This window comes from Aegilops tauschii, chromosome 1 (assembly GCF_002575655.3).
Source record: "Aegilops tauschii subsp. strangulata cultivar AL8/78 chromosome 1, Aet v6.0, whole genome shotgun sequence".
Lineage (NCBI taxonomy): Eukaryota > Viridiplantae > Streptophyta > Magnoliopsida > Poales > Poaceae > Aegilops > Aegilops tauschii.
This window is the reverse complement of record NC_053035.3, coordinates 76197598-76210890: the sequence shown is the minus strand read 5'-3', so window position 1 is coordinate 76210890 and position 13293 is coordinate 76197598. Positions and strand designations below refer to the sequence as shown.

Genomic DNA, 13293 nt, shown 5'->3' with positions numbered 1-13293 from the left:
CGACGCCAGTTAAGCCGTTGGCCATAAAGGCTCGGAGCTTTGAGAAGGTGGGTGCATACTTGGCCCGTTCCTTTGCATCAAGACGTTGGGGAAGTGGATGGTTGTTGTTAAGCCGGTGCTCGCGGTAACCCGGCAGAGGATTTTCACCAGCCGGGGATGTGTCTCGAACGTAGAACCAAGTCTGGTTCCAATCTTTGGGGTGGCTATGCAGCTTGGCATGAGGAAAACTGACATCTTTCCTCTTCTGAATAATGACTCCACCAAGTTCTTGGCATGGCCCATCAACAAATTCAGTTTGGTGGTTTAAATAATAAAATTCCCTGAATAGATCAACCGTGGGTTCTTCTTGAAGATAGGCTTCGCAAAATACTTGAAAATTGCAAATGTTAGACACGGAGTTGGGTCCGATGTCTTGAGGGTGCAGTTGGAGGAAATGAAGCACATCATGAAAAAAAATTGAGCCGGGAGGGCTGACCCCCCCGACCCAAGTGATCAGTAAAAACAATTACTTCTCCATCTTTGGGTTGGGGAAGGACTTCATCACCAGGAGCTCTCCAGTGGATATCCTCCTTTTTGGCTAAGGCGCCAGTGGCGGCACAATTGTTCAGTTCCTCCTCGGTAATCCGGGATTTGACCCAATTGCAACAAGTATATGTCTTAGCCATTTCTGAAAAAGATTATGCCGGTTTAAGGTCACATGGTTAAGCCGGCTTACGGTTAAAGGACAAATAATAATGAGGCACGACTAGGTATTAAGCCGGAGCTTGATATCAAAGATAACCAGAGAATTATTGGCGGCTTAAGTGGGGACTAATGATACCTGGCGGGTTACTATTTTAGAGTTAAGCCGCTTATACTGATGGTAAAAGAGCAGATTTATGGATGAAGCAAAATGGCTAAGTGTTCAGAAAAACAGTTTTCATAGATTGATGCTACAATTTCAGATCTAGTGCACTTCAGTTAAATACAAAAATATTCAGACCTAAAAGTATCAGTGCTCGAGCAGTTCATGGGTACAGATCGATTTTCATCTACGAAGGAGATGTTCTAAACAGTAAAAGCGATTGCTATGATTGTCGCGGTGTAGGAGGAGTACCAGTGCGAATCAAAAATCCTACAGCCAAGAACAAGGACGACCTTCGATGAACTCCGTTGAAACCCTAACGGATCTATGAGGAGAGGAAGAAGAAGAACTAACCTGGGCTGTTGAGCGGCGGAGGTGCGCAGATGAGATCTGGTCCGAACAGGTTGATGCAGCGCCCGTTGTCAGAGCAGAGGCGAAGGTCGACGGCGGCGGCAGAGCTCGTGTGCTAGGGCGTCGCAAGGTGGAAGACAAGACGAAGAGGCATGGGGGGGAGTGAAAAAGACCCCCGACCCTATTTATAAGGCAAATGGATAAATGACAAGCGCGGGAATCGAGGAGGCCAAAAATGGATATGTGACAGTACAGATGCCTCGATTTTCGAAGATTCATTAAAAATGAGGAGATACATTAAGAATTTTGGCTTTGTGTAAAATTAATGACAGGTGACGTCACGGCGGGTTACCCTGATCCCAGAGGATGACGTCATGGCGAGTTACAAGTTCTCGCGAAGGTAATGAAGAAGGAATTTTTCTAAGTATTGAAGATTGATGTGAACAAGTTCAAATCAACCTGGGGCCTAATGTTGCGGATATAGCTATTGAGTTAACCCGCCCAGGAGGGGCCGGGTTATACCCGTAGCGACTCATAAGACAAAGCCCATGAAGGAATCGAAGATGGCGGTTCATGAGGATAACTTATGAAGGGCCCAAGGCCCAAAGGCGGGTTAAGGCCCGTAGGTGTAAACCGCCATATGTGTATGACTTGTATTATAAGGCAATTGTAATTAAGTCACCGGGTCGGACACATTTATGAGCCGGCCGGGACTCTGTAAGCCACCGGGCGTCAACCTGAGTATATAAAGGGACGACCCGGCGGCGAGTTAGGACAAGAAACACCAGAGATCGAAAGCTAGGTAAAGTGTATTCGCTCCCTGGTAATCGAGACATAAGCAATACCACCTCAACTGGATTAGGCCTTTACCTTCACCACAAGGGGCCGAACTAGTATAAACTCCCTGAGTCCTTTGTCCCGTTTAACCCCTTTAAGCTAATCTCGTTGCGATGGCTCCACGACTAAGTCCTCACACTAGGACATCTGTCGTGACAATCCCACGACAGGATTAACTGAATCCTTGACATTGTGGTTCAAACCGATAATGATCTTCGTTTAATATTTAGGAGTCAATATGGGCATCCAGGTCCCTCTATTGATTGATCGAAGAGGTGTCTTGGTCATGACTGCATGTTCTCGAACCCGTAGGGTCACACACTTAACGTTCGGTAGGGCTAGGGTAGAATTGGGATATTAGTAATGGCAAGACCAAATATTGTTCGAAGTCCCGGATGGGATCCGGTACATCAAGAGGAGCTATGAAATGGTCTGAAGCTAAATATTTATATATTGCAAGTCATATTCAAGGTTCCGGAAAATGTTTTATTTTTCTTTGTATTGCACCGGGAAGGTTCGAAAAGGTTTTGGAGTGGGGCCGACCTACATGGGGACCTACATGGACGTGTGTAGTGGGGCAAGGCCCCACACCCCTGGTCTAGGCGCACCAAGATCCCCACTAAAAGGAATAGGATCATATCCCGAAGGGATAAGATCAAGATCCCTAAAAAGGGGGTTAGCGATCACTTGGGAAGGAAAGGAGGGATTTCCTTCTTCCCCCCTTGGCCAACGACCCTAGGGGCTTGAAGGGCAAGCCAGCGTCCCTCACCACGCCTATATAAAGGTGGGGAGACACAAGGGGAGCACCCTTCCACCCCTTGGCGCCTCCCCCTCCCATTACTCCTCCTCATCCGCGTAGCGCTTGGCGAAGCCCTGCCAGTGTTCCGCTGCCACCACCATCACCATGCCGCCATGCTGGCCTAGATCCCATCTACCTCTACACCCTCCTTGCTAGATCAAGAAGGTGGAGACTTCACCGAGCCGTACATGTGCACATCTCGGAGGTGTCGTCTGTTCAGCGCTGGATCAAAATTGATCGCGAAGTGAGTACCGACTACGCCAACCACAATCTTTAGATCGTTAACGCTTTCGGTCTATAAGGGTATGTAGACACTCCCCCTCTCGTTGCTAGCTTCTCCATAGAATATATCTTAGGTGTTTCATAGCAATTTTTTTCCATGCAACGTTCCCCATCAGATTTTATCCCGCTCATGGAAGGGTCGCCGCCGCCCGAGTCATTAGACGACGACCAAACGGACGAGGAGCTGCCGAAGGATGAAGAAGACGGCGACGATGAGGAGGAGGAATGGTGGAATGGAGAGGACGAGGACGAGGACATCAATGACGATGAAAATCCAATGGTAAGTGACAAGAAGCGTCCTCACCAAGATGATGTCGCGGGGCCATTCAAGAACAATAAAAAGAAGGACTAAAGCAGACTGTATATCTCTATTGCCGTTCTCTCATATTAATTCCTTATGTCGATCCTCTCTAGCTATTATATATTTGAATATGTAATGCACTTGATTTAATTACCAATCTGGCATGTGTTCCCCTAAATCTCAGCAAACAGTTAATAATAAGGATTCGATAATTGTGTGCCCTGCCCAGCACACAATTCACAAAAAAAATCATATGCACTATCTAGAATTATCACACACAATTCTGATTACCGGGTATCACACGCATCTTGTTACGTTGAATCGTTTATGTTCTTATGGATCATCGCAAAAAATTCGTTTGAGTGACATGTATGTCGTCTATCGCACACATCTTGATTTGGGTAACCATTTGTGTTTTTTGGCTCATCGCAAATAGTTTGTATGGATCAGTGTATGCCATGCATCGCACACGCAACTATTATCTGAATTGTAGGTGATGGATTAACCATCGCATACAGTTATTTTATTGATGGCGTTTTTTTATCATACTGTTTGCGATTCATGCATCGCACACAATTTGGTCGAATGGTCTCCAATACATGTGTCATCTTAGGACCTTCCTGCAGTAGTGTCTTGATCTACATTTTGATGTCGATGTTGGTTAGTGGTGTATCGTGTTAGCCATAACAATCTACTGGCCATGGCACCTATGAAAAATCGATTAGCCTAAAAAACTATTACTGGTAAATTGATCCATCGTAAAAGAGGTAACTAACATTCTTTCACGGTAAACACTAAGTTGAAATTTGTATGAAATCGGAAAAATCGTATGGACCCTTTTCCGTTCAGGAGAAAGGACGTCACCTTGGTGGCTACCATGGTGTACACGAGAACATACACTCACATTGATACGATCCTTGTGCTCGGCAAGAAGTGAGTTAAATTCTCCCACCAGGCCATGTAACTGTTACTCTTAGCCATTGCAGGCACCGATAGGCCGCAAATTCCGAGTCTTGCTTCTCATGGAATTGTTAGGAAATATGCAATCACACAATGATATATATAGCTAGCCCTAGACATCATGGACAAATCTCACATGTACACACTAACCAGACATAACCTACTCATCTGGTGTCCCATTTTCGACCCAATCCAAACATTGACCGATTAAAATTAAATATTGCACCTACATATCGACCTACTATAATAAAACTAGTTAGACCATGCAGAATCCATTGTTCTCCCGCCAAACCATGCAACCACCAGAACAAACCGCAGATGCCGCCGCCAACCACTCTCATCACAGTCGCGTTAATCAATCGTAGTCTCACCACCGCTCATGTCAATCAACTTAATCAGCCCTCCACCTATTTGGAAATAGTAGCAGAGGGGAGGGTAAATACTACTTTCCCATAAACATATGCATACTAGAACACAAGTAATGCGTAAGGTGAAAAATCATTAGTATTGCTATATTGCTACAAAACAAATTCTTGCATCAAACTTTTGGTGCACAACACCGACACCATTGAGTGAAACAATATATGAGATGAAAATCGTGTGATGTCAATGGTTGATATGTTTACAAAGGATGTATAGATTGAAAATGCTATTTATTTAGACATCCATAGCAACAGAAATGAACATTTTATTCCATGTGAAAACCGTGTTAACAATTGGATAAGTACATTAGCTTTAACCATAAATAAAAGAAAATGATATTTTTTTTAGTGCACGATGATCGCAATTACGAGATTCTTCTTTCTATATATCTTTAGAAATATATGCTTGAAGAGATTATATGGATACAAAATGCTATCTTGGCCACAATTTGTTTGTTTGGAGCAATAAAAGGAAAATATTGAATTCTAAGTGGAAACACTTCATGAACAGCTGTAAAGATTTGTACTTATTATGAGCTTGCATGGATACAAAATTCTATTTAGACCGCAATTTATTGCTCTAGAGCAATAAAAGGAAAATATTGAATTCTAAGTAGAAACGCTCCATCAACAGCTGTAAAGATTTGTACTCATTTATTTCTCTCCTTTATTATGGATACCAATTTTATGGTACCCCCTTATAAATGATTTTTTACAGGTAACCCCCTTATAGATGATGACGTGTATTCACCAATGAAAGACTGACATGTCAAACTAAATGGCCAAGGTGTCGGCTTACGTGGCCATACCATTTTTTGGGCATTCAAGGTGAACACATTGTATCTTGATCTACATTTTGATGTTGATGTTGGTTAGTGATGTAGCGTGTTCCTATAACAGTCTTCTAAACATGACACTTATGAAAAATTGGTTACCCTACAAAGTTAACTACAACCGCTAAACTGATCCATAGTAAAAGAGGTAACTAACACTCTTTCATAGTAACCACTAAGTTAAAAGTTGTATGAAATAGGTCAAATCCTATGGTCCCTTTTCCGGTCAGAGAACGGCGGTCATCACCTAGGTGGTCATACACTCATATCGATGAGATCCTTGTGCTCGGTAAGAAGTGAGTTATATTCTCCCGCCAGACCATGCAATCGTTACTACTAGCCGCTACAGACACCGACGTGCCGCAAAGTATAAGTCCTGCTCCTCACGGGATCACGCAACAACATATATTGCTAACCCTAAACGTCGTGTACAAATCTCGCACGTGCACACCAGCCAAACATAACCTACTCATCTGGTGTCCCACTTCCGAGCCGATCCAAACACTGGCGGTTTAAAATTAACGGTTGCACGTACCGACCGACCTACTATAAACAAACCGATTAGACCATGCAGAATCCCCCGTTCTCCCGCCAAGCCATGCAACCGCCACAACAAACCCTAGACGTCGTCGCCGACCACCCTCACTGCACTTACGTCAATCAACCCTTCTTCCCATCTCAAACACATCAAACCCTCACCAGTCGGTTCGCCACATCAGCCGCCCGCCCCCCATGTCAGCCCTTGATCATGGTGGTTCCACATAGGACATCACCTAGGTGGTCAGCATGTAGGTGGCAATGTGGCATCCTGCGAAAAATAAGAAAACTGAAGGGGGGAAATGTTGGTGGCCAAGGAAGAAGGGTGAATGGGGTGACCCCTCCCTCGTGAGGCGTTCTACGGTTCTTACCCCCAAGAGGTTCAGACGCCTCCTCCCCCTTCTTCTCATCTCCTCCTCCTTCCTCCCCTCCCACCTCCTCTATATACACCATACATACGCCGTAGTCTCCCTTCTCCACTCCTCTGATCACCAGCCGCCGCCCGCCTCGGCCCCCGCCGATCCAACCCGGTACGTGCCTCGATACGTCCGCCCAATCTCGGCTCCGGCCGCGCCCGATCGGATCAAGGATTTCGCCCCGCCCCATCTCTGATCCTATAGGACTAGCGACGCACGAGTAAATATTGGGTTCGTGATTCGTTGAAGCTTCCGGAATCTCACAGTATTTTTCTCCGATTTTTCCCCAGGGTTCTCCTTGATTCGGCGCCCAGGAACAAGGTCAGTTTAATCCTTCCCGTCCTTGGAGAATTTCCCTTCGTTTCTTTGGCTGTTGGGAGATTTTCTGGTGTCGTTTCTGTTGGTGAATTACTTGATTTCTGTGCAGAAGGAGCGGCCTTTCGGATGTCTAGCGTCGCGACCCAGGAGGCGGCGTTGGGGTCGACCTTGCAGGAGAAGGCAGCCAGCAGGAACAAGCGCAAGTTCCGTGCCGAACCACCGTCCGGCGAGCTGGCCCCCTTCGGGCTGGAGTACCCGCTGACGACGGACTGCGTGGGGTTTGAGTTTATGTCGCCTGAGAAGGCTGCCATGGCGGCGGCGGCCGCTGCTGCTGAGGGTGCCAATCTAGACTTCATCCCGAGCACCTGTGATGCCTGCAAAGGCATCCACGCCACAGCGGAGGAGCTATTAGAGTGTCAGCGGTATGTGAATTGGAGTGACCCAAATGAGACACAGCTGGAGGAGATCCTTCTCAAGAGTCTGGATACAACCTTTGACAATGCTGTCAGTGTGATCACCACAATGGGCTACTCAGAGGCTGCCGCAAGGGCTGCGGTTGTGAGGGCAGCCGCACAGTACAGCTGGAGGGAGAGCCTTGCTGGGTTCAGTGAGGCTGCGGTCGAGGTGCTCAAGTCCGAGGGGGACATGTTACCGAGGGATGGCTCCTCCCTTGAGGACATGAGGAAGATTGAGCAGGTTGTGCTTGCTAGCCTGGTTGCGGTGGTCAATGAGGCCCAGCCGTTCTACACCACAGGCGATGTGATGTTTTGCTTGCTCATGTCAGATATGAATGTAGCCCATGCCTGTGCCATGGACTATAGCGCTGCTCCTCTTCCGGCTGTGGGTGCTCAAGTGATTGCACAGCCAGTTGTGGGGAACTATGAACCCACCCCAACTTCCGATCTGTCGGTTTCTATTACCAACCCACAGACTGGTGTTACTTTCCGCGGCAAACTTACCCCAGTGCCACCTGGCACATACAATGCTGTGAAAGCTGATTCATCCACAACACCAGTGAACCCGAATGTGCCAAGTGGCAAGCCATGTGTCTCTGGCAAGATGCATCCTGTGGCACCAAATGTTAAGCCAAAAGAACACCCGGCTGCTACGCCTGATCATTCAGAGGATCAACCATTTGTTGCTGCTGCGACACAATCTGTGAAGGATGATAAGCCATTCCCTAGCAAGAGGGGAGGCTCTAAGAGGGATTCCTTGCACCGGCAGAAGTTAATGAGCTTTGATAAGAATTCCCGAGCGTTGGGCTCTAAAGGATCTCTTAGGTCTGGCAAGTATATCTCTTGTGGGACTGTAGCATTAGAGAGGAAGTGCAGGCAGGTTTCAGATTCTGCTACATGTAGCTTGAAAGGTGCATCAAAAATTGCCAAAGGGTTTGCTGCAAGCATGAAAGGGTCAGAATATTCAGTTGACCTTTCTTTTACAGCCACTGGTACCATTGCCTCCATCCCATCATTTGATGCTAAGGCACCCAATAACACTGACCCAGCATCAGCTGCTAGCACAGAATTGTCATTGTCGTTGCCATTGCCTTTGCCTTTACCTTCCTCAAGTGATGGTTCTGCTCCTTCTTTGAATCATGATTCTAGTGCTGAAGTTGTAGACCCTAGCAGCAAAATTAACTTTGCATATGATGAGGATCAGAAGGTCTGGATTCCACAAGATAAGAAGGATGAAATGGTCTTGATTCTTGTCCAGAGGCAGAAAGAGTTGCAAGCACATATGAGGGATTGGACAGACTGGGCTATGGAGAAGGTGATGCAGGTCACACGGCGACTTGCCAAAGAGAAGGAGGAGCTTCAGTCACTCCGGAAAGAGAAGGAAGAGGCGAGTCGACTTCATGATGAAAGGCACTGTCTGGAAGAGAGCACTCGGAAGAAGCTTTTAGAGATGGAGTCTGCTATTTCTAGGGCAAACAATCAACTGGATAAAGCAGATGCTTCTGCTCGTAGGCGTGAGGCTGAGAATGCACAACTTAGGATGCAGATGGAAGCCGCAAAGCGGCACGCAGCTGAGTCTGTGGCAAATTTTGTGGAGCTTTCAAAGAAGGATGAGAGCAGTCTTAAAAGGTCCCAGCATTGGGAATCTGAGAGAGCCATGTTGCAAGAGCAGCTTGCATCTGAAAAGAGCAAACTAACTCGGGTTCAGCAACAACTTCAGCATGCTAAAGAGAAGAAGGAACAACTCAAGGTATTTACAACCTTGCCTCTTCGTAATATTCTACATCGAAGTAAATAATATCTATGAAACACATGCAAGCCTCATATTTTAACTTCACATCTATATGTACTTCATGTGGTTTAGTTGACATATACTCCACAATTTGAATGGAAATTTCTATCTCTGTTTAGATTTGTTTGCTGCAAACAAACAATTAAGTTGATTATTAGGAGGAGCCTCTCCCAAGTATATGCTTTAATACGTGTTGATTTTGTTGGGTACGTTTAATAGATGCGGTCATGGTTATGCTTTTCATGCTTTAATATGTGTTGATTTTGCTGGGTACGTTTAATAGATGCGGTCATGGTTATGCATTTCATTACGTTTCGCTTCATGGTCTTTTACTTAATTTTTTTTCTGTTTCTGTGCATACTAATGAGGGTTTTAGAAGTTTACATAATAAATGGTAGCTAATTGGTTGTTATGCCGTGAAGGCTGTAAGCATATTTAGGGGCTGTTTGGTTCTAGGCCTAGCATTGCCCTACTTTTGCCACACATTTTTGCCAAGCTTGCCTAAGGTTAGTTCATCAAAATGAGAGCCACAAGTTGGCAAGCCTAAGGGAATCTTGCCACACTTTTTGTGTGTATGCCATGTGGGGCCCAAGTGTGGCTTGAACCAAACACTCACCTAAGTTGATCAAACTTGCCTAAGTTTAGGTGTGACAATCTTTGGCAAAGTTAGTCACAAACCAAACAGCCCCTTAGTATTTCACATATAGCTGGCAGGAAAGAAGCTACTTGAACGTTATGGTATATCTCTATTCTTCATTAAACTCCTCCCGATAGTAAAATTTTGATTTGGGTAAATAGTATAATGACCTTTTATTGATTGTCGGTAAGTTCTATAGTTTAAACTCTAAACAGAGTAAAAAGTCGGTTCCGTCACTAGCACCTCTGCAGCGTCTCTCCAACCTTTGTTTCGTTGACTCATATCATGTGATTTAAGTCCTTGCTTTGTTCAATATCTTTCAGAGGGTGGAATATAAAAACAGGTTACCACTTCAGTACAAAACAGGAAATGACTTGTGTCTTTCAAGATTAGTGGGTTAAAGCAACAATAGGACTAGAAAGGTGGCTTAGGTTAGACTGCTACTTAAACCAGCATCATAAGTGTTACTATCCTATTCTTTTATAAAGTTCATCATCTTATTTGCCAATATGAGTATACGACCAATTCATTCTATGTGCTTAAAAACAGAAATCGTGTGTGCTTGTAACATATTTTTCATTAGCTTTCATGGTTTGCATACGCATCTACTTTGTTTTAAGTTGATCTCTCATGTCATGTTTTGCCGAAGTTGTTGAAGGTTACTTTGTACAATGCAGTACAACCCGTGGATCCAGTGTATTCCATCTTGACCTGAACCATTGTTGAATGCTTGCAGGTAAGGTGGAGACAGGAAGAGGCTAGGAAGACCGAGGCAATTGCCTGTGTGAGCTCAGAGAGGAAAGAGCGGGGTCAGATTGAGACATCTCTGAGGTCGGAAGAGAATTTCCTGCACCTCAAAGCTGAGAACGACATGCAGAGATACAAGAGCGAGATCCGTGCCCTGGAGCAGCAGATCTCGCAGCTGAAGGTATCCCTGGACGCTTCAGAGGCGGCTGCTCCCAAGTGGGGAACGGACGACAAGACCCGCCCCCTGCGTCTCTCCGAGGGGAGAAAGAACGGCGGCAACGCGCAGGTCCTGGCCAAGATGGCGGGGGCGGTGGCCCTGGACCTCGACTTCGACGACATCCAGCGCGACCGCGAGTGCGTCATGTGCCTGAGCGAGGAGATGTCGGTGGTGTTCCTCCCCTGCGCCCACCAGGTGGTCTGCGCCAAGTGCAACGACCTCCACGACAAGCAGGGGATGAAGGAGTGCCCGTCGTGCCGGACCCTCATCCAGCGCAGGGTCTGTGCCCGCACCGCGGGCTGCTGAGTGAGAAGAGAGAGATTTTGCGTTCGCGTCGTCGCTATACCCGTTTTTCCTTTTCTTTTTGATGATTGCCCAGCTTGAATTTGATGGAGATTGGAAAAAAGAATAACGAGTGTCGGTCGGACGAATAACGCTTGGTCGAGACATCGTACACCCCCCAAAGATGATGGATAATGGATGGTTGGTTATATTGGACATGTACCCCTCCCTGTGGATTGTGTCATTGTGTGTTGCTAACCCCTTTTCTGATGCAGGCAATGTCTGGTAGTTTTGGACCGGACTGGATGGTCCATTGTTAGCATGTTCATTTCTGGTTCCTGGGTGAAGTTGGCAGCGGTTGGTGATAAGGGAATGGGAGCCACAGGTGTGGCCCCTGTCAGCTGTCCGACAACCAGTGCTGGATCTGGACATGGATCATGAGCTTGCCGGAATACTGCCAACCATGGGTATTCTTTGCTGGAGTTGTTTCCTTTTCGCCTTCCTTTTTTGCGGTGCTTGCCTGGCGATTTTTTTAGCAAGCGCGGAATGCACGATAGCCCCGACTCCTCCGATGGATCTCTGGCGTTGGAGCGGGACTGTCGCCACAAGGATTAGGGATTAGCTCAATGCAGTCGGCTCTACACCTGGAGATGGTCACACCATCGGGAGAGTACGCTGCGAGCTCAGTCACGGCCTGCAGCTGCATACGTCGCCAGGCTTCGTCAGCTGCATGCTCAAGCAGCGTGTAGCGGCTAGAGAAACTTGCAAAAGCACCTTGACTGGTTGCAGGTGAAGACTTCAGGTCCGACGACAAGTGACATCCTTGAGTTCCGCTCAAGGATTTTTTTCAAAGCGGGTTAAAAAGTGCTTCGACACGTGGTCATTGTCATCTCACGAAGTCTATGAAAGCAACGTAACGCAAGGGTGTTCTCAAATGGAGACTAGCACTATTGTGTCACGGCCCTTGTGTACCACATCATGGATCAGTTGAGGACTTGGAGGAGTGCCGGTGTTGTGCGTCTAGATAGTTTTGTGAGGATTTAGGGCAATGTTTGCTTCATATACTAAGTTTGTCAATATTTGTCATACCTTTTTGTCACACATGTCTTAGGTTAGGCGATTAAAATTTGCGACATACTTTGCCACATTTGAGATAATATTATAACACTTTTCTCAATCAAGGACATGTAGGATCTAGTTTGCATGAAAGAAATCTTGCCGCAAATGCGACGGCAAACCAAGTAGAGGGCTAATTCGGTCAGACTTGCCTCACTTATGGCGTGGCAAAATGGGGCAAGCTCATTATGCCAAACCAGACATGGGGCTAACTCGGTTCGTGCTGCCCACATGTTTTATGTTTTCTTGTAAATTGATCATAGTGTCTTCTAATAAAAAAAGGTAAGCTATTTGAGTACTCCAAAAAGAGAATAGTGGGAACGGAGTGTGATATTTGAGCGGGCCCGTCGATGAGGGCGGCCAAAGTGGCGACCGCACAGGGCCCCCAAAATTATGAGGCCCCCGATCAGGGAGAAAACCAGAGAAAAACCTCATTCGTTCTATCGCGCATGTCCGATCAGGAACGCCCGAGTCTCACGCTATCGCCTGGAATCTCTACAGCCTGAGCCCTAGGGTCGCAGCCCTCCCATGGTTCCGCCGCCTCCACCCCGAACCCCAGTCGTGCGCAACGCACACTCGCGCCGCCTCGAGCCATCTCCCACCTGTTCTCTGCTGCAATCGGCCGCCCCTCTCCCCCAATTCAGCCTGGCATGCGAGATGCTCCGCGCTAGCCCCAGCACACCGTCCCCTCGAGGGCTCCCTAGCCTATGCTGTTGTACTGCTGCTGCCTGGCGCCTTCCCCTGCCACCTCTAGTCTCGTATTCCCAGGACTGAATGCGCTTTGGAAGGACACTGCTGGGTAATTTCTTTCCGGAGATAGACGGATAACAGCAGTAGATGCATTTGAAATGATATGTTGTATGTGTTGATTGTAAATTGATGTATGTGTTGATTTATAAATTGATGGATTAGAACATTGAATTGGAAAATAATCATTTATCTATTGAACTCAAATTGCCCCATTTTTATTTCAATTTCATTTCATGTTGTAGAAAAGCAAGATGAAGATATTTTTATCGATGCCACAACAGGAGTGTCTACACATATAGGAGGCGCGGCCAGATAAACCTATTAACCGGGCACTTTTATGTATGCCCATATTAAGTGATATGTTATATATTTTGTTCGATCATTTAGCATCGAGTTT

At 46.4% G+C, this 13293-nt stretch overlaps 1 protein-coding gene across 1 annotated transcript; it reads left to right on the top strand.

The window, feature by feature from the left end:
* The first annotated feature begins 6448 nt into the window (after positions 1-6448).
* LOC109768037 (putative E3 ubiquitin-protein ligase RF298) lies at positions 6449-11246 on the top strand. Its single transcript, XM_020326763.4, has 4 exons — positions 6449-6696; positions 6873-6903; positions 7010-9105; positions 10521-11246. The coding sequence occupies exons 3-4, from the start codon at positions 7027-7029 to the stop codon at positions 11052-11054; spliced, it is 2613 nt and encodes an 870-aa protein (XP_020182352.1). The 5' UTR covers positions 6449-6696; positions 6873-6903; positions 7010-7026; the 3' UTR covers positions 11055-11246.
* Positions 11247-13293: the final 2047 nt, after the last annotated feature.